The sequence below is a fragment of the Fusarium flagelliforme genome (genome assembly GCF_020744385.1).
Source record: "Fusarium flagelliforme strain FIESC 12 MPI-CAGE-AA-0113 chromosome Unknown B0J16scaffold_1, whole genome shotgun sequence".
NCBI classification, from domain to species: Eukaryota; Fungi; Ascomycota; class Sordariomycetes; order Hypocreales; family Nectriaceae; genus Fusarium; species Fusarium flagelliforme.
The window spans coordinates 8,067,389-8,091,700 of NW_025763503.1; the positions used below are offsets into that span (position 1 = coordinate 8,067,389).

Genomic DNA, 24,312 nt, shown 5'->3' on the forward strand with positions numbered 1-24,312 from the left:
TAATAAATACCTTATTTTACTTAATTTAAATAACTAGGTCGGTTTCTTGTTTGGAGAATCCTAGTCTGAATTCCTAGTCTCTCAAGCGATCAAGAGAGATCTTTCGTAAGGCCGTGACTCGGACTGGCCCAATCAGACCGTGCGGCTGCCAGCTTGCGGAGTCATATAATTCGGGATCGAGAGGCCCAATGTTGTATGTTTTGACAATATCAGACCTCGCTTTCACTGCGTTAAACAGGGTAGATGACGTCTCGACTCGGATGAAGTTGTTCCCAGGTTTTATATAGTCCGAGATATCAACCTGTGCATCAAAGATATCCGCTGCCGGCAGTTGCTGGCCATTAATCCATACTCTCAATGTATTGAGAACAGGTCCAAAGTGAATGATGAAGGCGATATGATCTCCAGGGGTCCGGCACCAGTCCTGGACAGCGAAGTTAGCCGTATAAATTCCGACACCAGAAACATTCTGTGCTCGCGGAATCTTCGACCATGGGACTAGAGTACTTTGAGGGCCAAAATGCAGCATCTCCTTTACGGATTGGGATTGAGAAATATTGGAACTTGGGGTCCAGGATTCGATTGTGAGATTCCAGCGGTCAATCTCGAACTCCTTGGGCATAGTGGTAGTGTTTCCAGTAAGGGATGGGATATTTCGTATCTGGCCGTTAGATAGCGCAAGCCATGCTGTGTGGGAATCGTTTACCAAGACAGAAACTTCGGCCGCGGAGTTGGAGGAGACTTGCACGATATTATCGGAATGCGAAATGGCATGGCCGTGAGATTTCTCAGTGGCTAGGGCAATTATTGTGGTTTGGTTGGGTTGCAGAGTGACTTGGATGGTAATTCCGGTTGGCGAGCGACCATATACTGAAATAGCTTCCTGCGCTCCAGTCCAGGCATTTAGCTTATATGGTGTCTTGTTCTCGTCGGTTTCCATCGAAATGTTGTATGTTGCCGAGGGACCTTTGTTGTGGAGGAAGATGTAATCGATAGCATGATCAGATCGCCACACCGTGTATAAATTCTTCGCAGCTTCGGAAGGCGCTGAAGACTCCACAGAGACACGAGGTTTGACTTCCAATTCATCAATCGTGCCAAGCAAGTCGTCGTAATGTCGAATGAACTTCACGTTGGAGTGATTAGCTGATTTGAGAGAAGCCATTCTTTCAGATACAACGCTTTGACCAGAGGATCCTACGGTGCTGTTGGGCACACTTCCAATGAAAACAATGGGTAACCCTTCCTTGGCCAGCTTCAGCAACACCTCGGATGCCTCCGGGGTGATGAACTTCTGGTGGTCGAATATGAGTGCTCGATATCCAGGACCGGAGGGGGCGAGGACCCCATTGGAAACTCGCACGGTTTCCATATTCAAGTTCGAGGGACTGAGATATTCGTATGTGAAACCTGATAAGTGTTAGTAAAATCATGACCAGGTTATACGTCCTCATCAACATACCGCTTCGACGAAGATGTGCACCATCTTGAATCGTGCTGATTGCCCAAGGGTCCTTCCAATAGTAAAATGCTAGGTCCCTCTTCGCGATACCTGTCTGAAGGACAGCCTGATTCCTGGCGGTGTAGTTCAAGACTTCACCCATGTAAGTCCATGCAGGTTGCCTAGAACCCCATATTTCCGTAAATCGATATTGGAAAGGCGTATATCCGGGCCAAGTCGTGTTAGGTTGATCACCGCTGTGTTGCATCCCATGTATTACCATCATATTGACACCAGCGGAAAAGGCATCGTTAAACAGGTTAACAAGGGACGGCAGGGTTTGGCTATATCCTCCGGTAGGAACAGCCCCGATCTCAGTGGAAATAACATTTCGTCCTCCCAGATGTGCCGGCCCCACGAATTGTAGCATTTGATCAACACTGGTAAATCCCAACGACTCCAGCTCTGGGCCAGAGACTAAAGGAACACTAGCGGGCTGCGCGAAAGGTGTCAGTAAGAGATAATATTACCATACGAGAATACTGACCAGGTCAAGTGGAAGATTATAAGCAACCTGGCAGGAATGCGATATGCCTAATGATTGAGCCCAAGATTCCAAAGCCTGAAGATACTCCTTGTAACCTTCGGTTAGGGTAATGCGGTAATCTTCCAAGTACTTGCTGTGATCGCCGTTGTTGGAGCTTTGCAGATAGAAGGTTGTGTTATACGGATCCTGATATCCATGAAATGAGTTGGATTGAGTAAACATCAAGGGAAGGTACTTGATCGGGTTATAACCACGACCATCTGTGAATTTATCAATGAAGTCGGGTGTCCAGTACAAGCTTGCTTGGATCTCCATACTGTCTTCCCATGCTATAATTGGGTTAGCATTAGCGGCGGGCCTGGTTCCCATTCCTACAGTAGGAAAACTCACAATGCTGTACAACAGACTTGAGAAGGTCCCGGATTTCATGATCGAGGAGATTCCGCTCCCAGAACTCGGTTACAAGTTTCGGCCCTGCTGCACTAAAATGGTCGGTAACCCAGGAGCCGTTGGAGATTACATCGCCAGGTATTCCAACGCATGACCTCTGGTTCGTGTACTGTTCGTAATGTGCAAATATGGTATACTGCTCGTGATCAGATGGCACGTTCCAGGTCAGGTTGCCATTCACAGCTTCTTTCGACAGATCAACCAAGGACGCCTCATCCAGCAGGACCTTGGCATTACCGTCATCAGAGTATGTTACTATTTAACATGTCAGTTCAAGCTCAAATGCAGAGTTCTTAACGTACCATTCTTGACGGCGGCAGCCGAGACACCAACTAAGCGATTACCACCAAATCGCTCTTGTGGCTGCATGAAACCGGGTGTCTCCTTCCATGTCGCAATGGGCTCAGGTAATTCCCCCTGGAATAGCTCACCCCCCTTGACAGTCGTTCTACCGTAGACGAGCTGCACGGCTAGACCTGGAGTTAGTGGCTCCACAGGAACTCCCTGACCTTGGCTGGCACCAAGAGCAAAGTCCATGATCATGTCGTGGGCCTTGCATGTTTCAAGAGCAGTTCGGAGGACATCCTTAAAGGCAGGCTTGCCAAACGCGTAAAGGTCCCAATTGCTATTATCGAGGGTGCCGAAACCATAGTTATAGTAAGGAACAAACTCGAGACCTCCGCCACCTATCTTCCTGATTTGGGAGATATCATCCTGGAGAACTTCGTGGTCGATGCCGGCATCGGGAAGCCTAGTAAGCACAATTAATTAGACTTGTAGCTCTAACGATTAGAAAGAATACAAACCAATATCTAAACTTTGGACGATGTATGGCGGCTGGTGAGTCGAACCCTGGAAGAAGTTTGGGACATTGGGTTGCATGCGTTGACGTAGCAAACACAACAAATCTTAATAAGAGAGAGGCAATCATGACTTGCTGATAACCTTGGAACCCAGACTGATAGCGAATGATTATAATCCATCATCCTGTGAGCAGTCGTGCGGTATCTTAAATAGTCACCATATGCAGAAAGTCCAGGAGATGGCTAGTAAGATCTATTAGCTGGCCGCGTGTCTCTGGTCCCACACAACCATGGGGCTGTGTGTTTCATACGAGGAGTCGCTGATATTGATCTTTTCATACGCGTATCAACGAACCTACCCAAGCTCAGGCACTGGAGACCTGCTGTGAATTTGGCTGTAAGTGAATTTGGCCAAAGGACGGTCTGCAGAGTGGGAGTGGGGGCGGGGTGAGGGCACCTGAGTTTGGATTCATGCTTCCCCCACTGTACATCTACAAATCTATCTCATCGCACCGCCATGTACCTGATGACGAAAGATCTCCTGCATTTGCGAGTTAGCCCGCCAACCATGGCTAAGAAAGATATATTGCCAGGAGCGCTTGAACTTGTTGAGAATATTCTAAAAACCAGCAAAATACGTCCTAAGTGTCAAAAGCACTTAGTTTGTACTCCGTATAGACTACGGATATTAACCGAGTCCCGACAATATGCCAAGTACATGATTAAAATTGAGATTAACTTAAATTCGTTGTAAACGAGAATCGGGAGAGTGTCCCTTAGTTGAACAAGACTGCCAAACCTAGTTCGGCGCCATTGAACGAAAATCTTAAACGAGGTTTTCTAAGCGAACTTTATCGAGCAAAGAGACCTAAACGACATGTCCCGCAGTCAACCTCAACCTTTTGTTAGGCTTTGGCACTGCCGGCCAAGATTGGACCGTGTTTGTCATGGTCCCGTTCCCTCCATCACCCCTTTTTTGCTTTCCTCAATTGTTTCGACACACCTCCATTTCGCCATATGCATCAACATTTTTGCTCTCCTGTACTTCAAAAGCTCGCGATTCAGTGCTTTATAAACTACATACGCTCTCAGCCCCAGTAACCACATTTTGAGTGCTATTGCTGCCACCACCATGGAGCTCGACATGCACACCATCATACACGGCGTCCTAGCCTTGTTCCTCGTCATCGAACTTGGGTTAACAGCGTATTGTATGCCAAATTCCAACAAAGTAAATTCCTTATAGAATGTGTGCTAAACTTTCTCTAGGTGTTAGTCTTCTTGATAACTGGCCAGGTTCAGCACCTTCATCTGTTTATTTCATGCTGTTCAACACTATTTGGTCTATTCTTGTCCTTGCATACGTCGCAGCAGCTCCTATCTATGCGGTTGGCATTTTTTCCGGCATTGCACCTACAGTTCTGGAAGGTATCACGAGCTTGTTTTGGTTTTCTGGCTCCCTTGCCATGGCTGTATGGGTCCGCGGTGGCGCCGCTGCTGGTGCCGTCGCGTTTGGATTCATGATATTGATCCTGTTTTTGGGTGTCTTTATTTACAGTCTCATTACTCTTCTCAAGACGCGCCGTACCAAACAACAAATATAGATAACACTGAAGAGATATTAAATGTCAGAGACATCAGAAGCATTGGTTTCGAACATTAATTTTTCCTCGGAATCCAAAGTACGCGGGGCTGTACATAGGACGACCTAGAGACTGGCATCACCCAGCTGAAGGGGTTGTGAGCGTTTGTGAGTGCTATCGCCTGAGGCAATTAGAGCCGCGTCTGCAAGCTTAGCGGTTGCATTGGGAGAAGCAGGATGGAGGCATTACCTGTAGCGTGGCAGCCAGAATGAGCGGGAGGACTACAAGTGATAGTGCAGCTCTGATGACGAGGTGTTTTTCGTGCCCAAAAAGCGGGAAATAGTTGCGAGAGCATGAGGACCTACAATCTTACCCACTGTAATTCCATCAAAAATGAGGGACAGGATTAGTTCAAAATGGGTAACAAATCCTCGCCGCAACGCGGCTTACAACGGCGATTGCCTCCGTCGTCCCCATCGGCGAGCTAAAATATATATTTAAATCATTTTTGGGTTTTCCAAGTTATTCAAAAGTCGCGATTTTTAAATCCTGTTGCGTCGCGAAAATCGGCCTTGGAACTCTTCCTTCTACTAGTCTTGAGTATAATATAACCACTGAAGCTACCTTGCTTTTTCCAGTCGGGACTCCCTATAACTGGTTCATGTTCGTATTAATAGACAGTTAAGGTACCCATTGTAATAAAGCTGTATATCTTATTCACAATTGCCTCTCACTTTCGTGATGACACCATTGACGCAACGTAACAAAGCTGTATCAATAGCTCTCGCAGTCCCGTTATACCGTTATGGTGGCGATCTTGTATACTGAGTGCATTCCTTTTGTGGTGTAGTATGGAGGGTCATGAAGATCTTTTGTCACTTATGATCCTTTTATGATCGGGACTTCTTCTCGCAACTTTGATAGAGAAGTAACCGATACAATACGTTTTATGTAACAATGCTATCTCTTGTTAACGCAAGCCCACCATCTGAGCTGGCCACTCTACCCATGGCCTCCAGTAGCCTCCTAGTGAATCATCAACAGCAGCTACAATGTCATGACCCCATCCCTTCATAAAGCAACAAGAGTCTAAAAGACGCATCAACACCCCAAAATATGCAAACAGAACAAGAGCCGCTGGCTGGCGTTGTTCTAGTAGAGTAAAATAAGCATGAGGAGCAAAGTGTATGAACATGAGAGGACCGGACCATGCTCTATTAAAGCCCCAGCTTTTGAGCATCTGCTCGTTGAAAGTAGCAAATTGAGCAATGAAAGCACGGCATTTTCGAAGTGTCCAGAGCGCCTCATTATATGTTTCCGCCTCTGGGCTGCCGTCCCACGAAGCGCTGACGCAACGGAAGTTAACGTCTTGAGGATCTAGATCTGCACCTGGATCCAACTCGAACCAGTTCCCGATATCCATCAGTTTCCTTGAAACCTCTGATTTCAGGAAGTTATGAGTCGTACAAAATACAGCCTCAATACCTCGTATCATTGGTATCCATTCCATTCCTAGCACACGATCTTTATGACTAAGACCAGTTGCGGGTTGATCAACATCATCACTTAGGCGACCCGAAATACCAAAGACATAGAGGACATTGACTGTCGTCCACACAAATAAGCCCTCACTACTTTCAGGGACAACTTGGCTGACAGCCCGCTGGAACCCTTGCAGCGCCCTAGTGTGGTAATGGGCCGCATCTCCCATATGTCGTGTTTTGTCTGTGGGATTCAGGAACGCGAGATGTAGGGCAGACAAGCTAAGAATAGCATGCATAACAAACGGATGTCGAAAGGCAATCTGTGGGAAGAAGACCTGCCAGACGATAGATATATCGTCAGCCTTGAAAATCTCTAGACTGGTTGAGATAGTCCAGTGGTGAAGAAGTGCCATTTCATGGAGTCCGAAAACATCTTCGGGAGTGTCTTGGAGTTTAGATGCGGGGAGCCATTGGTTTGTCGCTGAAAGGGTCGGTAGAGAGGGGAGAGTTGTGTCACCGACTGAGGACGGTGTTGGTTGAGCTGCAGAGGAATGATCATCATGTGATGATGTATAAGAAGTTTCCAATGGCGATGAAGGGTCTGGAATAGGATATTGACACTCTTTCTTGCGACGAACACATGCTGCGCACTTCGGTTTTTCTTCACCACACTACTTAGAGTTAACCATGAAGCCCTTAAAGACTAGAGAATTTAAACAAACTTTAACGCGACGGCTTCGGCAAGTAGCACAACCAGTCTTTGCCTTTTTATGCGGTCGGCGCCGTTTGCTAGGTTCTTCGCTGGTAGCCATTTCCCTGTGGTAATGTACTTATCTGGTCGGTGAATGGTGGAAAAGGGCTTTGGAGAAAAAGAACGAGATTAAACGATGTAAAAAGCGAGGAAATAATGTGAAATAGGGATAGGAAAACGAAACGGGGGATGGGTGTAATAATACTTAATGGCTTAACGAGTCTAAACGATAAAGATGGATGCTAAACGATTCTAAACGAGCTGTAGCGGAAGTTAGTTTGTAATAGCCTGCATGAGTTAGTCTATCTTAGGTTACCAATACATACGATCGAACCCACTAAGTCTTGAGATCCCCACTACCACCTTGAAATAGCTCCACATGCAAAATTTGGGTTCGTAAGCTTGCGGATATCCCCCACTTCACCGTCCTGGCTAGCCTGAGCTTGACTGGCTTCTATAGCTGCATCTGCCTGTTCACCATCCTGTTGCCTCTCAATATCTTGAGTACCTTATGTTACCTATAAGTCAGCGTTGAAGATAGACTTATCCCATACATTAGCTTAAAATGTCTTCCCAAAACGGCACAACGAACCATAAACAGTACGTCAAAAAGTGTCAAGCTCTTGCGGCAAGAAGCGGTGGATAACCTTAAGCCTTCCAGTTGTTGTGAAGCCTTTATGTGCCCCTACAACAATCATGATAAGTTCTTAGTTACACAGAAAATTGCGAATCCCTTCATTACTTGTGTTGCGATGCCGTACAATAAGAAGTTCCTATACTCCGAGCGGGGACCCGCCGCTAATATAGGCAAGAACTACCAGCAGTTCTAATGCTTTCTCTATCTTAAGAACGTATTGATATGCTATCCTGCGATTTATTTCTACGCCGCTGTCGTTGATTGACTTAATTCACTTGCTTCTCCAGCCGCTGTCTTGTAAAACCCTTTCAATAACCCAAGCTTTGCTTAATGCAATATAGTTAGTATTTAGAGAACAGCAGTAAAACTAATTCTATATCTCTAATATCCACTTGATTGCCTTAATTAAATCCTCATCACTTTTCGCAGCACTCGGCAAGGGAAAGCTCATAAAAGCATGCGGGAAGCCTGCGTAAACACTCAAACTAACCGGGATTCTGGCCTGGAGTTAGTGAAAATGCTCTCCAGCCGATAGTCTGGATATTTACTCACCCTGCCTTCTGCAACCTCTCAGCGTACGCGAATCCGTCGTCTCGAAGGGGATCAGCTCCAGCAATCTGGATATAAGCTGGTGGCAGACCTGAGAAGTCCTTTGCCAGAAGTGGCGAGATGCGTATATCCTCGGGAGGGGCCCCGTAGTAGCCGAGACACTGAGTGACCGCTGCAGCCGGTAGTATCGGAGGATTGGCGTTCTCGGTGTAGCTGGAGAAGTTGAAGTCTTGGGGGAGAGCATCCGTGTGTACGACTAGAGGAACACGCAGTATCTGTCCGCGAAATGTAACGTTTCCGGCAGTTTGGGATCTCTGTGCGAGAACGGCTGCCTTGTAGGAGTTAGGACTTTTGCAATAACACTCAAATGTACAGGGACGCGCATACTATGTTTCCACCGGCACTGAGACCACTTATGATAATCTTATCATTGGCACCTCCCAAGGTTTCAATGTGGTTAAACACCTGTTCTTCTTTAGCAGTCTGTCGGGGTAGTAGGATGGAAGACCTACCCAAAGTACTCCTTGCCAGACATCTTCCAAGCCAATCGGGAAGGGGTTCTCGGGTGCTCTTATAGAAGCGTCAGTATAGGTTCTCTCTTAAGTTGGGAAGATGGAGGCCTTACTTGCGGTAGCCCACACTGACGACAATCACTCCTGCAGAGTTACACATGGTTCGGCACACCTTATCCTCTGCATCCAGGTCTCCCGCTGTCCATCCTCCACCATGGACGCTGTTTACCAATCAGCATGACAATAAATTTATCTGATTGGTCTTCCTTACTATATGACGACTGGAAGAGGCTCGGAGCTGTCATCAGGGGTGTAAAGACGCAGCTGATTGGTAGCGCCCTGGTAACCTGGGACCTCAATGTCTTTGATGGAGAACCCGATGGGAGGATCATTGGCAATTGGAAATTTTAACTGGCGAAGCTGCTGGGGGGTTCCGAGTAGTGGAGGAATTGGAAACTGTTTCTCGAACTAATATTATCTTTTAGCGATGAGCAAGGATGGCTAAGAGTTGAAAGTACATACTGCCTCCCATTCGGGATGGATCTTTGCAAGTCCAGGGTCACGGATAATAGGCTCCGACATGGTTAGACTTTGCAGCAAACCAAAGCGATATTCAAGACCTGCGGAATAAAAGCATCGTAGATCGAATGTTAGTTAATATATGCAATTGTAACCGGGTTCCGCGGAATGAGCAAGGCGTCCGTAAATTCATACTTCGGGCGCCGACAGCCTGACTCGTGTTCTTTTGTCTGACTCTCACCAAGGTACATTACAAAGCCGTTGAGTAGGCCCCGCAAACTTGCACAAAACAGGCTTGGTTGTGTGGAGAGCCCTAAAGCAGACACGAGGATGCTAGTTTAAAGAAGTATAAACGAAGGACTGGGGACGAGAATAAGATTTAGCTCAGCTCAACAAAAAAGAAAGGACATTAAGAAAAGCAGTAGTACTTTATATTAGAAGTCACATTTCAACTGATTGTTACCTAGGTACCGTAACGTAGGGGTAGTATTATAGGTAGGGTTACAACCGCCTGTCTAGCAGTTGAGGCAGACAAATATTATGTAATTATCTTGCACAACGAAGACAAGTACTTAAACAATAGAAATCTAAGTTAGCTCTCGTCCTGTACTTACAATATCCTTTACTCTCGCCTCTTCTTTTCTCTTAGCGGTTGCTACGGCAGACCAAGTCTTTCCGATATCAGCCTATCGTCATATGTTGAAAGCGGTTATATAAGCGTTTTTCATAAGACGTAAAAGAGGCCAAATATAAGATCCCTGCTTACCGTGCTGTATCCCCACACAGGCAATGTCAGGTTTGGGTCGGCTCCCTTCTCCGACAGCAACCTCAAGCCTTTGGTCTTATACTTTTTATCACAGTCACATGGAACGAGCGCAATAAGCGGGCTAAATTCGTTATGTGTAACACGATTTAATTATAGGGTATCTATAATAACTTTGAAACACCGGCTACCTTCGAACAAGAGAACGTTGATCAAAAAGTCTGATCCGAGTACCGACAATGATAATTTAACTGCGGCCATGGCATCTTGGTACCAGTCGCTATTACAGTCGCTTCTCGTTATTACATCTAAGATTAGAAGTAGTGTTTAAAGACAGTTCCCAGTTTCCTGTAGGTACAGATAATCTATTCAGTTTAATCTTATTATTTTATAGTCTTCCATTCTGCTAGGTATCACCCATTCTAACAACACTTACATCCCAGCTATTGTAGCACCCCATACATCAGAGAAAGTCTCCAGATCTAGACTTTGCAAAATGCATCATGACTCCTCTTCCCACAAAGAACCTTTTCTCTGCCTTGCTAGAGTTGTAACACCCCGAAAACTATCATGCAGATAGCTGAACTCATAAACCAGGCCAGAAAAGGATATATCACTGGAAAAGTTGTGGCCCGTCCTTGTTATTAAACTTGAAAAACAAGACCCGCCCGTCTGACGTCCCGATAATTATCGTCGATCCAAAAACCTCAATGGCAGAGGAACTTTTGGGTCGAAAGGTTGGTGGTAGCCAGAAAATCTGCTTATTCTTCCAGAGTAGCCAAGACCTATCAGCACTAATCCCATACCCCGTGAGATGCTTATCTATGGAAAAGCAGACATCCAATCCATCGGCTGCGTCGTCAAGGGTGGCAATTGTGCCGAAGTTCGTGTGGATCTGTTGAGTGTTGGTGTTAAAATGCATTCGCCGCGGCTCACAGCCACGGCCAAAGCCAAACTCAACCCTTAGGCGGCGAATCAGCTGCCCTGTAAAGCTGTTTCTGAGATCCAGGTTTGGTAAATGATATGAAAGCAGAACTGAATCGTCCTGGATTAGAGACATGAAGGCTGGACTGCTAATTGAGTCCGCAGGGTTTGAAAACCTATAACGCACTTCAACAGGGTCACCTAACATCGCTAGGGCCACCGACTGGCTCCAGCGATCATCGTATATTTTCAGGACCAGGAATTTCGAGTCGAGGGATACGGCGAATATATCCTCGACGCCCACTGGTAATGCGATGCCGACAGGTTGCTCGTTCTCCACTGTGCTGAGTGTGAACAAAGAGAATTCACATCTCTTATAAGTCCACTCTCTGCCTCCGCCTTCAGGTATTACAGACTTTTCAATTTCGAATACCAAGACAAAAAGAGATTGTGATTTGGGGCAGATTGTTAGACCGTGAATAGGCCTTGGAAAGACCACCTCACGAGTGATCGAAAACGCATCAATGGCGATAATCGTCACATTCTGATCACATGCAAAGATAATCCAACGATCGTTAGGGGTTATAAGTACTGCAGACCCTCTGGAACGTGCAGCATGGATGTTGGTTTTCAGGCCGATGATTTCCTGACCTTTGATTAGATCCCAGCCCCGAAAGTGCCCATCCCACTGGTGACGATCGTCGAGATACAGATTCAGTTGTTTAATAGCTGTAGCCCAAGCAGCAAATAGATAACGGTTATCTTTTGTGAAGTGTAAGAGGTCTAGGGTTGTCTCTAGACCGGAGATTTGCTCCTGAAGGCCAGTATCAAATTGAAAAATACAATTGCATGTATCCGTATGCCACACTTTCACAGATCCCCGGGAGGAAAAGGAAGCTGCAAGGCTGTAATCTGATGATAGAACAACGGACACGATTGGGTCCCACCGGTCCCTGGACGATTTGGGGTCCGTTTCACGGGGATGATTCGCCCAGAGACTTGCCGTTGTGCCGACCCCAGTCGAGATTATTAACTCGAGATCTGGTGAAAAAGAGATCCCAAAGGCGTTTGGTTGAAATCGAGACAGCGTGAGACATTCTCCCGTTTCAACTCTCCATGTTCCCACAGATCCATCCCGAAAAGTTAATGCCAGTACTGTCTGATCAGGCGAGAACTGTGTCTTGATAACATCGGCCTTGCAATGAATTGTGCTGATGATCAATCCAGACTCGAGCCATCTGATCTCTAGTTCCACGTGACCTTTGCGCAGCAACGAAGGTTTCCAACCATCGCCGGACAGGGCGCCAGCCACCATGATTGACGCAGCTTCGGTTAGGGCGAATGACGTTGCATATCGTTCCACTGGATCGCGATCGAAAAAGTCTCGAAGAAACCTGTTTACCTTTCGATAACGGATACATTTGAACGTCTGGGTTTCCCATATTGCGTATTTCTCAGTAATGACCGAAACGACTATAAGAAGAGAAGAATCGGGAGAAAACTCTATGTAATAGAACGCGCCGTTGTAAGCCTCAGCATTCCGGTAAGGCCTAAACCGCTTTCTGCCAGTCTTTCTCAATGTGAGACGAATTTCTCGCGGAGGCCCAGCCTTATCCAAATGTCGAACAACAGCCGCGCCTGTATCTTCTATGAAGACGAGGAATTTGGAGTTCGGCGAGAATCGGAAAATATTCCCTGCAAAGGGGTATTGTACAAACATTTGCTCAATAAACTGTTCATACTCAACATTCCAGAGCTTTATCAATCCTGGGACATGCAAGTCGTTGTGGATGTCAGTTCCAGATTCTGCTTCGCTGCTAGTATCGGAGTTTTCGTTGTTACTAGTATCGGAGTCTTCTTCGCTTATATCATCAGGGTTATCCTCGGGACTAGAGTAAGAGTCCTCTTCTACAGTCCTCCCGGCAGCTTCAGAATCCACGGAACTGTGGGCGACTATCCACAATCCGTTGTACGACAAACTGAAGTCGCGCCAGCCAATCCCGCCCTTGTTAGTAATGACTCGAATGCATTCACCTGTTTTAAGATCCCAGACGCGCATCTCCTGCCCGTCATTAGAGCAAGAAACCAAATGTGAGTTATCGAGCGACATTTTGCAATGCCCGATCTGTGTTTGATGACCTTCCAATATGAACTCGGGTCGGTCCGATGTCTTATCCGGTTCAGGCGCATGTTGCAGCCATGGAGGGAATCTCGTCGTAAGCATCTTATCCAGTACGGTATTGGATGGGATCGAATACAGCAGTGATGGATATAGCTGAAGTGGATGTGAATCGATAACTGTCGAGGTGATTTGGAGGAATCTTGAGACCTCGTTCAAAACTTGGCCATGCATGTTTTCTTCTTCCTTCTGTATGATCGTTAGCTCCCGGATCTAAGCAACAGTCTAAGTGAAGAGGGTAACGAGTCCCTGCCTGTACATCCCCATGATATGTAGTTCACCTGAACACCTCACTGTCCAGCTGAGAGTCATAAGTCCTATTGCTCTTCGAGGGAACGTACCTTGATGAGACGTTTCAATACCGTGATGGCGTGAAACATTTCCCTAGATCGTCCCAGTAGACTTAATACCTCTATCCAATGGAATAGATGGCTCTGCAAGAACCCGAACACCAAATCCTCGTGGAGCGAAGGGGCCTTGACTCTCTCAAGATGATAGACCCAATAACAGCAGGCATACTGCAATTCAGCAGGAATGCAAGTTTCTATCTGGGATGGGGGGACATCGGTGCGTTTTGTTCCAGGCCATACGAGACGACATATGTCTTCCTTCAAGTTGACGTTCATGACTCGTAACGAGTTCTGCAACAGTTCTAGATGGACATGTTGTTCGTCGACCCAAAACTCATTCTTGTCGCTTCGGTCAGGGTCGATGAGGTAATCCCGAAGTGAGATATGCAACAACCGGACCGGGTCGTGCAAGTCCGGCGGAACATTCAATATGGAATGAAGTGCGTTGAGTGGACTATGCACAAGGCTGAACGAGACATCGAGCAACTTTGACATGGCAATTACTGAGAGCGGAGCCGCTAGAATAACAATAGTCCCGACTATGTGACAGGTCTGCTGAACAATCAGCCTACGATCCTCTTCAGAGACCCCAGTGACTATCGACTGCAGGACTGGCCCGTAGGTCTGTCCAAGGTGAGTCCCATAGTTGCCACTGCTCAGTTGGAGGTACCTGCACAGCCGATCTGAGGGGCTGTCAACCTTGCAGTCTTTGACGAAGCGACAGGCGGTAGCTGCAGAGATGAATAAAGGTATTGCCATATTCGTCAGCTGATCTATAACATCTTTTCCGGGCCATAGAGGCGGTAGCTCCAGCTGTTTAGGAGCAAGCATGTTGAATTCATCTCGAATACTGTTGAATTCAGATGAAAGGAATGTCATGATATCATGCTTGATTGTGTCTGCTGGCATGTCGTGAAGAATCAGGGTTCGATAGCTTCCGCTGACCTTCGCAAACCCGAGGCGAATGGGAAGATCTGGTCGACTTGTGATAAGAATTCGGAGACAATGTTGGATAGGACTGGTTCGAGAGAGTAGATGAATCAACGATTTGATCTCCTCATCCCCATCGCATTCGTCTAGGGCGTCAATGACTATTACGAATCGGGATGTCTTCTTCATCAGCTCTACCATTGGGGCCTCGACCAGCGCGGCGAATTGCTTCGGCACAGACTTGCTGGCAATGTCAGGGTCAGAGTCGAGTGCATTCCTCACGGACAGGGCGAATCCTGGGATGTTTCTGGCGAGTTGGCGAGTAATACTAGGCACGAACCTCAGTAGGCTGCCTCGATCTGCTTCGCCTCTTTTGAAGAAGAAGCTTGCCCCGAGATCATGCTGATTAGATCTGTCGCTGGCGATAGTGCGTGCAATAGTGGATTTTCCGGTTCCCGCCATGCCATTCAGCCACAGTATCTGCTTCGATGCCTCGTTTGTAATCCAACTGGATATATCTCGAAGGAGATCGACTCTAGTATTGGCTAAGCACTTTGGATTGTGTTCTTCGGCCTGAGAGTCGAAACGGGCGCCTGCTGCATCTGGTAACCGGTCAAAAACAATGTTCAAATCGATTTTATCAACGGAGGTGCTGTTAACATATTAACAATTAAACACTAAGATCAAGACATTTTATCTTGCCTTAAATTGGTCATTTTATGTTCAACTATTGCCTTGTGTAAGCGACATTTACCTAAATTGTTATGTTACTACTTACGTCCCCTCACCGCCTCAATAACCTGCTGCGTCTCTTGAACCTTTTTGACTGGAACATGCTCCAGAAGCTCCACAACAAATGCAGCGGCCGTAGCAGCGGCATAACGTTGCCATCCGTCGTTTTTATGCGAGTCTGCATAGTCACATATACCACGGATGACCAGACATGGAAACCGATCAATCAACCCAGCGGCTTCCATTTCAACACAAAGAAACCGATGTCTCTCACATAGGCTGTCACGGACAGCGGCGTCTTTAATAAGAGTGTTGCCAGAGGCAATAATGCCATAGTGAATCTCAGGATCAGTCGAATCTCGCTCTTCCCGCTCCACTTCCCATTCAGAGTCGCATTTCGCACAAGTATGGCCGTCGATATGGTTGTATTCTGACCTAAAAAGCCGGTCTTTCTGCACGCCTGGGTAGGTGTAGTTGGTCTTTTTCTTAGTCATGTAGCGGTTGTTCTTGTTCCACATCGCTTCGAGCAACTCGGGTATCTTTGATGGCATCATCTCATGTTGTGCTTGTAAACTCGCCAATGCATGGAGGAGCACTGGAGGGGGCTTATTGAGAGAGCCTTTCTGTTCCCAAACCCCGCCAGCTTTCGCTTTGCCTAAATCGTATTGAACTACACCTCCAGTCGTTCCCTCCGGTTGGCTGATAACGACATCGCCGAGCCGAATATCTTGATCTTGGTCCGGCTGGGAGATACCTCCACCTATTCCTACCAGCAATCCAAAACGGATGTGAGGCAATGAGTAGACCAAATTAGACGCAGTAGTTGCTGCTGACACGACTCCGTAAACTCCTGCTGGAAGTGATGCAATGACAATATTGTGTTGCCCAAGTCGACCCCAGCTATAAGAGTTGTTATCGGCTTCATGTTGACTAAAGCCCTGGGGTTCCTTATGGATCTCGTCAAGCAGCGCTGTTGCGGCTGCTCGTTCGATGGGTAACGCGGCAATCCACGCGATAGTGTAAAGCTCTGGGTTCTCAAGCTGAGTTGCCATTTTGACGAACAAGGCCCAGTTTATTGGGATTCGGGCCGTCGTCAACTGAGTAGTAAGTTTGGATGAAAGGGAAGATGAGGGGTATTCTAAAATGAGGCTGAAGGTTATGACCAATCTCATCGGCCAGGATTGAAGCCCAATTATAGTGACGACATCGATGACTGGGCTGATGTCTCATCGGTTGCCCAATCACTTGAAAATCCGATCCGGGTGGCTGAAATGGAGAGGACAAAATTTAATTGCACGTCCAGAGAGTCGCGTGAGGTTTGTGGTGATTAATTACGTGGGCCTGTACAGGGACCTATATCTGAGCTTCTATAGATACCTTGTAATGTGTGACAGACAGTCTACTATTTGCGTTTTTCCGAGGCGTGAGTCCCCAGGTATACATATAAAAGCAACAAAATAATGGCAGACAGTCGGTGGCTTTGGGATGAATCAGTAAATATCCTTCGCCAAAAGTTAATAACAAGATAAAACTCTTTCCTGCTTACAGATTAGGTAATGGAACCGGTAATCACATTCCGCAGGCTACAAGGACCTGCTTTAAGACTACCGACTGCAATGCTGTACGTAAGGCTGTGTCACCAAGGATAACGTATTTCTACAAGTTCGGCGAAACCAGGGGCCTTGTGCATACTACCATCGAGGTTCAGATGATGTTAGAGGTAAGGAGATCTCTCTTTGTAGTAGCGAATTGAGGGCATCGTCCAAGCAGGGATAAAAACCCTGATAACAAGGAATTTAGAATAAATCCCGCCTCCATCTATGTACTCCAACCCTCGAGGGGCTACCAAAACTACTAGATACAGAACCCCGTTACAGGTAGATAACAAGTGCTTCCGATGCTTTGAGATCCACAACAAGCTTTTCCTTCTTAACCTTGAGCGTCTCAAACTTCCGGGCACCTTTGAGACCACAGTTCTGGTTCGAGAAATATTGGCCTGTATAAATATCAGTACTTGTAAACTTTTAACAAAGACGTGAACGAGCACTTACCTCCAATACTGGGCTCAAGATCTCGATCGATCTGCTTAAGGGGAACCAGAGTCTCGCTGCTTGGTCCTGTCATGCGAAGCGCCTTCACAGCACCATTCTTGAGCCCAGTAGCTGTAAAGCTTGTCGTAGAGCGGGATCCGGTACCCGAGTAGTAGTCAGTGTTGACAAGGACAAGTTTGAACGGTTTGCCCTTTCGATAGATAATATACTGCGCGTACCGGTCGCTGCCATCGTCGCTCGCCACGATATGATCACCGCCTGCTGCAGCAAGAGCTCCGAAGTAGGCGCCGTAGAAATTGGCGTTGAGTTGATCGCTTCGCCACCAGTTGAAAAAAGCTGAGTTTCGTTAGTTTGTGCAGGATAGTAATCATGGGATTGAAGGGCTTACCTTGATTGACAGTACCCTGGTGGTAGAACAGTCGGTAAGTGCCTATAGACAAAGCGCGTAAGGTCTTGTCGACCATTTGTATGGCAGAACCGAAAGTGGCGTCCATTTCGTAGTCTAATCCGTGAAAGCCCGTTTCACCTAGAAGCAAAGAGTCAATAATCGGAAACATGCCAGAAACCGCTGAGCTTGATATGTACTTACCAATGATGTACGGCCTGCCGACAGACTTGGCAGTTGAGATGGGCAGAAGGTCAAGGTCATCAACCGTCCTTTGGTGTGCCATCTCGGTATCTAGTCCATCTTCGGTTGCATTCGAGAAAGCATACAAATGTCCGTTGTACACCTTCGTCGCTGCCTTGACAGTCTGGTTGTAGGCCTCATTAACCAGATATGGTAGATTAGGCCACCCAGGTTCTATCTCGAAGGGAATCGCATATCCGCCACCAGCAAGAATGGGGAGAGAACCCTTCCAATGGTTTGTGAAGTCCTGTGCCCAGTCTGCTGCATCAGATCCCTCCTGTGTCTCGTTCCACGGTGCTTGAGCAACAGGGTATTGCCAATACTTGTAGAACACTAAAGGCTAAGGTCAGCAAAGACGGTATTCTTCAATGTGTCGTCGAGAGACTTACGATCAGGCTCGTTTCCAAGTTCAATTGCCCAGATATTGTCAGATGCTTTGGACTTGGCCATAGAAGCCGCAGCGAACGTGGTGTTTCTGTTGTTCAAACCGCGGTTAAGTCCTGGAAACGGTTAGCCGTGCACCAAACCGCACGATGTTCGCTTTACCCAAGATTGTTTCAGCTCCAAATGTCTCTATATCAATCTGCAATCAGTATTGGGCATCACAAAATGGTTAAAGGAAACCGACCAATTAAATCAAAGAACTTTGGACCATAAGTGAGGCTCATCGGAGCATCTAATGGATCATCGACCTTGTACGAGACATAGCCTTTGAAGTCAGCATCATATGTCGCTCTATCCTGCGTTGTGCCTCCAATCCGAATAGGTATCTTTTTCTTATAGAGCTTGTTAAAGTGCTCTAGGCAAGGAAGAGTCAACGAGATATTGGTCGCGTATGAAGGCCACATGAAAAACTCGAACCTAATAAGATAAATCAGTCATGTTATTGCCGACTCACATCTGGGAAACTCACGATGCTCCTACTGGTGAGGCGTCCAGTGCGGCTGCGTTTTTTGGCAGAGTCCCAGGTACAGCATAGTTTGGAGCCGCAGTCGCGGCACTGACCAAGCTGAGAAGCTTCAAGTACTGGGAAACACCCATTTTAGTAGGTTGTATGGGATTGATACTGTGAAGTGGCTTACGAAGTACGCTTTGCTGGGAAGCCTTTTCAATTAAATATTCTCAAAAAACGATCTTATTTGCCTAAGGGTACAGCGTTACAGGGGCATCAAGATGAATTGGATCTATCCCCATGGGGATTCTTTACGATCGCGGGGGAGACAACTCCGATCTTGCATTACCGCTGGTTGAGTTAACGTTGTCGGTATAATTGATCCCAGTAAGAAGGTATAGTATTGACGAATTAATGTGGTGTAGGGTTGGTCGCGCTAGTCAGCGGCTTGAGACGCACCGTCTTTGCCCGTTCCTTTAAACTGTGGGGTCAACCTCGAAGCGCGCCAAGGCTATAATTCGTTTAGCTTCGTTCAACCTCGTTCAGCCTCGCTCAGTTTCGCTCAGCTCGGTCTTGGTCTGATTGATCGAAGAACATTCGGTGTATCTCTGTCCGGGACGCGTAGTAAGTGGGGTATTTGTAGGCAGTCTTATGAGTACTCCGAGGCTATTACTGCCTCCATGGGCTTTCGGCGAATTTCATAACGAGCACAAATAAGCCTGTGACCGAGTACTAGGGGTTTCGTAAGTCCCTACCAATACTTCTCTTACCGGTTCCCTGTCTTACGTCACAGTATTTGCAATGGCTGCTGAGACTGTTGACACGTCATGGATGTGGCATCCCAATTTCCATGAGAATGTCCCCGACACCGCTGGTCGTTTCGTTCATTTCCGCAAAACACTCTTTGTCGACAAAGAGATACCGACGCCTCTCACAATCAGCATCACCGCTGACACACGCTATAAATTGTACATAAACAAAAAGTTGGTGGCTTTTGGACCTGTCAAAGGCGATGCAACTCTCTGGTTCTACGACGAGGTCGACATCAGTCCGTATCTGCACACGGGACACAATCTAATAGCGATCCACGTCTTGAGACTCTTCCACGGGACCTCATATGCCACTAGCTTTCCAAGATTGGGATGCGGTGGTGTTCGAGTCAGAACAACTATCGATGATCCATTCTGGGCGTCAGAGCTTTGCAGTAGTGTTCTCTGGCAAACGGCAGTAGATCGATTTGTGACGCTGCCTATTGACCAAGCCGAAGATGATTTCCTCCATATCTACGAAAAGGTCGAGAGAGACGAGAAAGACGCATCTTCCTTGGTGTGGACCTCGGCTATTTTATTACAATTCCAGAACTCGACAGGTGTGACAGCACCCTGGAAGCTATCGCCTCGTCTTATCCCTCACATGAAGGTCTGCAAGTCTCAATTCAAGGCTATTTACAACGTTGAGAGCGCATTGTCCTCGGAAGTCTGGGAGAGAAACTTGATCAACCTTGATGACCAAGAATCTGACCTGGTACTCCCACCTGACACCAAGCATCAGCTAGATCTGGAGGCTCCGACTCATTCAACTGCCTTCATTCGTTTACGTTTCAAGCGTCCCGACCGTCCAGGCGCCAAAATGATTATTACATACTCGGAAAGCTATGAAGACACTCCAACTCTGGTCCCGTACCTCCGCCGGAAGGGAAACCGAATCGATACAGCAAGGTCATTGTTCGGACCGCAAGACATCTACAACTTCCAGGGCCAGGAAGGTAACTTAGATTTGGGTTATTATGAAAGCGAACACGAGGACGAGGTCTATGTGCCTTTCCATTGGAGATCGTTCAGATTTCTGAGGATCAGCTTGTGGGCGGGATCTTCCGGTTTAACCTTGCGCGGAATCGATATCGAGACAGTCCATTATCCTCTTGACGTACTATCCAACGTCAGTGCGAGCCCGAGTGATACCGATGTCAAGGGTCTGTACCACACAAGCATACGCACACTACAGAATTGCATGCACGACTGCTACGAGGATTGTCCATTCTATGAACAACTTCAGTACGCCATGGATACACGCAGCTCTTGTCTCTTCACGTACTATGTATCTGGCGATGACCGTCTAGCTAGGCAAGCAATAATCCAGCTGCACAACTCTTTTCAGCCTCGTGTCGGACTCACAGCGAGCCGAGCGCCGTCGAGTCAACTCCAAATTATTCCCGCCTTTTCCCTCTATTGGATATGCATGTTACATGACCACTTCACGTTCTACAACGACATCGACTTCATTCGGCCTTTTCTTCCTGTCGTCGATGCTGTTCTCAACTTCTTCCACTCTCGCATTCAAGAACAAACCGGTCTGGTAATTCTCAGAAATGAGGAGGGTATTTGGAACTTTCATGACTGGGCAGATCAGTGGCGGCCATATGGAATTCCTCTATCGGTAGAAAGGTCAGGCATCTCGACTTATGTCAATAGTCTGTACTCGTATACATTAGTACTGGCTTCCGGGTTGCAAACAGCTTGTGCTGGCCGACCTCATCTGGCTAGCGAGTATGTCCAACGGGCAAGTTGGATTGCAAAAGCACTAAAAGTGCACTGCTTTGACGGACGCTACTTCACCGACAGTCTGGCCTCTGGCTCAGACCCGAAGACTGATATCAGTCAGCACAGCCAGATTTGGGCAATCCTTTGCGGCGCTATAAGTGGTTCGGCTGCCCAGATTCTGCTGTATGACGTACAGGATGGTTCTCGAGACGGGAAAGACTCGCTCGTCAAAACGTCGATATCAATGTCATTCTACACCCTGCGAGCTATGAGTACCGCAGGTGGCACCCTGTACGACGACCTGTATGCCAGGTTTTGGCAGCCATGGCGTGACCAAATGGCTCTCAATTTAACAACGTGGGAAGAAGACAGCGTATCACAACGCTCAGACTGCCACGCTTGGGGCAGTGCTCCTCTTCATGAGTTTCTGTCAGAGGTAGCGGGCATCAAGCCTGAAAAGCCTGGCTGGGACCAAGTACGGTTTGAGCCTCGGTTGAGTTTATATCCGTCTTTCAAGGCAACAGTGCCTTTCCACAGAAGGGGGAAACTTGGTTTGGCAGAGGTTTCGTGGAGCTCGTCAGACGATGAGGTGCTTGTTGAGCTGCGTATCGAAGCGTTAGCCAGGCCAGTCACAGTCATTGTACAATTGCCCGGTCAGTCGGAGAAGGTGATGAATAGCTTCGAGAAGATGGTATTCCGTTGCACGCGAATGAGAAAGTAGTAAATTACGAAACCCTGCTATACTAGTATTCATCATTATTTAATCTGATTGACATTTTCACTCCTGCCGAACCTCATTGAAATGTTGATATGCGGATGAGGCAAACAAAGGACCACGGAACCAACTATCCGGACTGCTCTGTGAGATATCCATCCAAGCGTCATCTTGAAAAACGGGAAGTAAGGTGTTCAATTGCTGCATGTTTGCATCGTTTGGGTTTCCATCCACCAGACTTGGACTCACAACAGCATGCAACATCGGATCTGGCCTAAGATGGTCCTCTAAACGAGAAGTTGTAACTCTCCAATCGGAGACAAGGTGGAGAATAGTGCTTTGACCCCCGGCGTCGCACGTCTCGAGCTCGGAAAGGGCTTGACCGAGGAGCCGAGCATAAGTGGAACTAATCTGAGAAAAGCGACTCATCCGGGCAAGGAAGTCTGAGAAGACAGAAATGTTTGCACTTGTTTCTGGGCCACTAGAGCCCATGGTACACTTTTGTGAGATCAAGAAACGAGCAGCAACCCAGACAGACCATGCAAAAGGCCACCCGAGCTTGTCAACAACGTGCACGGCGGCCTGGGTGACAATCTCAGCTAGGGCTCTAGAGCTACGAAGACAGCGTTCCTGACTTCCTTGCCGGGCCTCGGCGCTGATATCAGGAAGGATGATACCCGGTGCCGGAGCTGCTATGAAACCATTCAAGTATATGATCAATGCGTGGAAATAAGCATGCAGCATCAAGACTGCTGGGCGGTTCGCTCTCTGTATACGACTCAAAGAAGTGTCTCGGCCACTCCAGGCCAACTGAGGGGGAAGAGATTCAATCCAGACATCCAGCTTTGAAGAGATTGCCTGGACATCTTGTTGCAGAGAGGATGTCGCCTCGTAATTGTTGCAGAAATCACCACTCTCCGTTACAGCTTTGTGAGCCATTCGAGCGAGGTCCAAGAGCTCCAGCTGATAGCTAAAAATGAATGTAGGAGACAACTCCATCTCCTCAAGTTGCGGCAGACTATCTCTCCAGACTGCCTCGCGGAAGGGTAGAAAATGCTGGACTTGCAGGTAACTGAAAGTTGAGACGGAATTGGCTGTGATGCAGATCCAGGAGTCGAGGGCATAGATGGCCCAGAATAATCGCTGTCGGAAGTTGATGTCCCTCTTGCTCAAGGTCTCATGCCTCTCAGCCTCCGCCGACGTTCTAAACATCAGACCATCTGTATTTCCCAACTGAAGCGCCAACCTCGTTGCGACCGCGAGAGGACCGGAGACCTGCGCACTATGAGTCATACTCGAAAGGTCCAAGGTAAGAACAGTCAACGCTTCTAGGGAACTATAAGACGGCTCTTCTAGGACATCGACGAAGATCCGGCGCTTGGAGTATTTCCAGAATGAGTCGCTAGAAATTTGGTCGAGACGGGAGTCAAATGAGTAGGGTAACGCGACTCCAAAGAGAGCATGGTGGAGCATCGAGGGCTCATCTGTAGAGCCCAAGTCGGCGATGACGCGTTGCACGTCCAAGAATGGAAACCATGGATGGATGTGGCGGAAGTATAGAGACGATACAGAGACGACAAGGTCAGTCGGGGGATGGCGTTCTTTGATTCTGCGAGTACGCTCAAACGTTGGAGCGGCAGCCTGTTGTGCGGGCAGGGTTGAAGATGAGGGCGATTGATCATGGTGGACTGGTGATACAGTGGTCTCGTTGCTTCCCGGGGTACCTCGAAGGGCTCGCAATTCGGCTTCCAGTCTCTCTAAAGACAGTTAGACTAGAAAGCTCAACGTACAAAAAATCATTAAGAAAGGGAAGCACTGACGAATCTTGTCTTCAAGCTGTTGGCGGTGACCAGCTGGAAACCCCGGCTTTCGCCGCCCTGCATAATCGCAATCGACCTGTGCAAGCACACATCGTTCGCAAGCTGGCAATTGCCGGTCACACTTTGCCTTTCGTTGTCTGCACCGTTCACACCTGCGAAAAGAACCATTAGAGTCAGCTACCACGATCTTGGTGCGGGTCCAGAACGTACGAGATCATACTTCGGACCATGTTGGGCCGCTTTTTGAGTGTGTGAGGTGTGAGTGGGCGGGAACCCTGGCCATTTTATATCGGTCGTGTTAGACCGATGATCACGCCGAGAGCTAGGCTTCCCCGCAAAGTCGCACTACTCGTGGACCCGGGGTAGACGCCTTCGGCCCAATAACATCCGAGTATACTGCATTGACAGCCGGACTAAGGGTAATCATGCTTATTTATATGCCCAACTTGGCGTACCACTGGATGTTGATAGACTACCCGCTCAAGCAGATCCTAATCCTTCTACGTCTCTTA

At 47.5% G+C, this 24,312-nt stretch overlaps 8 protein-coding genes across 8 annotated transcripts; 2 read left to right on the forward strand and 6 right to left on the reverse strand.

Moving 5' to 3' along the window:
* Positions 1-73: 73 nt before the first annotated feature.
* On the reverse strand, positions 74-3,320 carry B0J16DRAFT_379379 (uncharacterized protein; the record flags this gene model as incomplete). Its single annotated transcript, XM_046130995.1, has 6 exons — positions 74-1,410; positions 1,463-1,937; positions 1,989-2,317; positions 2,379-2,693; positions 2,741-3,189; positions 3,241-3,320. 6 exons carry the CDS (start codon positions 3,318-3,320, stop codon positions 74-76), a joined length of 2,985 nt encoding a protein of 994 aa, XP_045990566.1.
* Positions 3,321-4,373: 1,053 nt separating this feature from the next.
* B0J16DRAFT_315220 (uncharacterized protein) lies at positions 4,374-4,845 on the forward strand (the record flags this gene model as incomplete). The annotated part of the gene is made up of 2 exons (XM_046125235.1): positions 4,374-4,452; positions 4,511-4,845. 2 exons carry the CDS (start codon positions 4,374-4,376, stop codon positions 4,843-4,845), a joined length of 414 nt encoding a protein of 137 aa, XP_045990567.1.
* Positions 4,846-5,788: 943 nt separating this feature from the next.
* On the reverse strand, positions 5,789-7,120 carry B0J16DRAFT_392778 (uncharacterized protein; the record flags this gene model as incomplete). Its single annotated transcript, XM_046132027.1, has 2 exons — positions 5,789-6,979; positions 7,031-7,120. The coding sequence occupies 2 exons, from the start codon at positions 7,118-7,120 to the stop codon at positions 5,795-5,797; spliced, it is 1,275 nt and encodes a 424-aa protein (XP_045990568.1). The 3' UTR covers positions 5,789-5,794.
* Positions 7,121-8,069: 949 nt separating this feature from the next.
* On the reverse strand, positions 8,070-9,387 carry B0J16DRAFT_392784 (Alpha/Beta hydrolase protein; the record flags this gene model as incomplete). Its single annotated transcript, XM_046132028.1, has 7 exons — positions 9,280-9,387; positions 9,029-9,225; positions 8,871-8,978; positions 8,758-8,815; positions 8,633-8,728; positions 8,249-8,577; positions 8,070-8,193 (listed from the first exon to the last, which is right to left on the reverse strand). Exons 1-7 carry the CDS (start codon positions 9,337-9,339, stop codon positions 8,070-8,072), a joined length of 972 nt encoding a protein of 323 aa, XP_045990569.1. The 5' UTR covers positions 9,340-9,387.
* Positions 9,388-10,652: 1,265 nt separating this feature from the next.
* Positions 10,653-16,291, reverse strand: B0J16DRAFT_360547 (uncharacterized protein; the record flags this gene model as incomplete). The annotated part of the gene is made up of 6 exons (XM_046129701.1): positions 15,197-16,291; positions 14,898-15,074; positions 14,065-14,750; positions 13,484-14,031; positions 11,468-13,331; positions 10,653-11,302 (listed from the first exon to the last, which is right to left on the reverse strand). The coding sequence occupies exons 1-6, from the start codon at positions 16,204-16,206 to the stop codon at positions 10,653-10,655; spliced, it is 4,935 nt and encodes a 1,644-aa protein (XP_045990570.1). The 5' UTR covers positions 16,207-16,291.
* A 734-nt stretch (positions 16,292-17,025) lies between these two features.
* Positions 17,026-18,874, reverse strand: B0J16DRAFT_353272 (uncharacterized protein; the record flags this gene model as incomplete). The annotated part of the gene is made up of 8 exons (XM_046129299.1): positions 17,026-17,150; positions 17,206-17,541; positions 17,594-17,731; positions 17,795-18,166; positions 18,223-18,333; positions 18,380-18,406; positions 18,462-18,694; positions 18,747-18,874. 8 exons carry the CDS (start codon positions 18,872-18,874, stop codon positions 17,026-17,028), a joined length of 1,470 nt encoding a protein of 489 aa, XP_045990571.1.
* A 652-nt stretch (positions 18,875-19,526) lies between these two features.
* Positions 19,527-21,986, forward strand: B0J16DRAFT_392809 (Six-hairpin glycosidase-like protein; the record flags this gene model as incomplete). Its single annotated transcript, XM_046132029.1, has 1 exon — positions 19,527-21,986. The coding sequence occupies one exon, from the start codon at positions 19,527-19,529 to the stop codon at positions 21,984-21,986; it is 2,460 nt and encodes an 819-aa protein (XP_045990572.1).
* Positions 21,987-22,002: 16 nt separating this feature from the next.
* On the reverse strand, positions 22,003-24,030 carry B0J16DRAFT_410380 (uncharacterized protein; the record flags this gene model as incomplete). Its single annotated transcript, XM_046133141.1, has 3 exons — positions 22,003-23,737; positions 23,797-23,952; positions 24,021-24,030. The coding sequence occupies 3 exons, from the start codon at positions 24,028-24,030 to the stop codon at positions 22,044-22,046; spliced, it is 1,860 nt and encodes a 619-aa protein (XP_045990573.1). The 3' UTR covers positions 22,003-22,043.
* Positions 24,031-24,312: the final 282 nt, after the last annotated feature.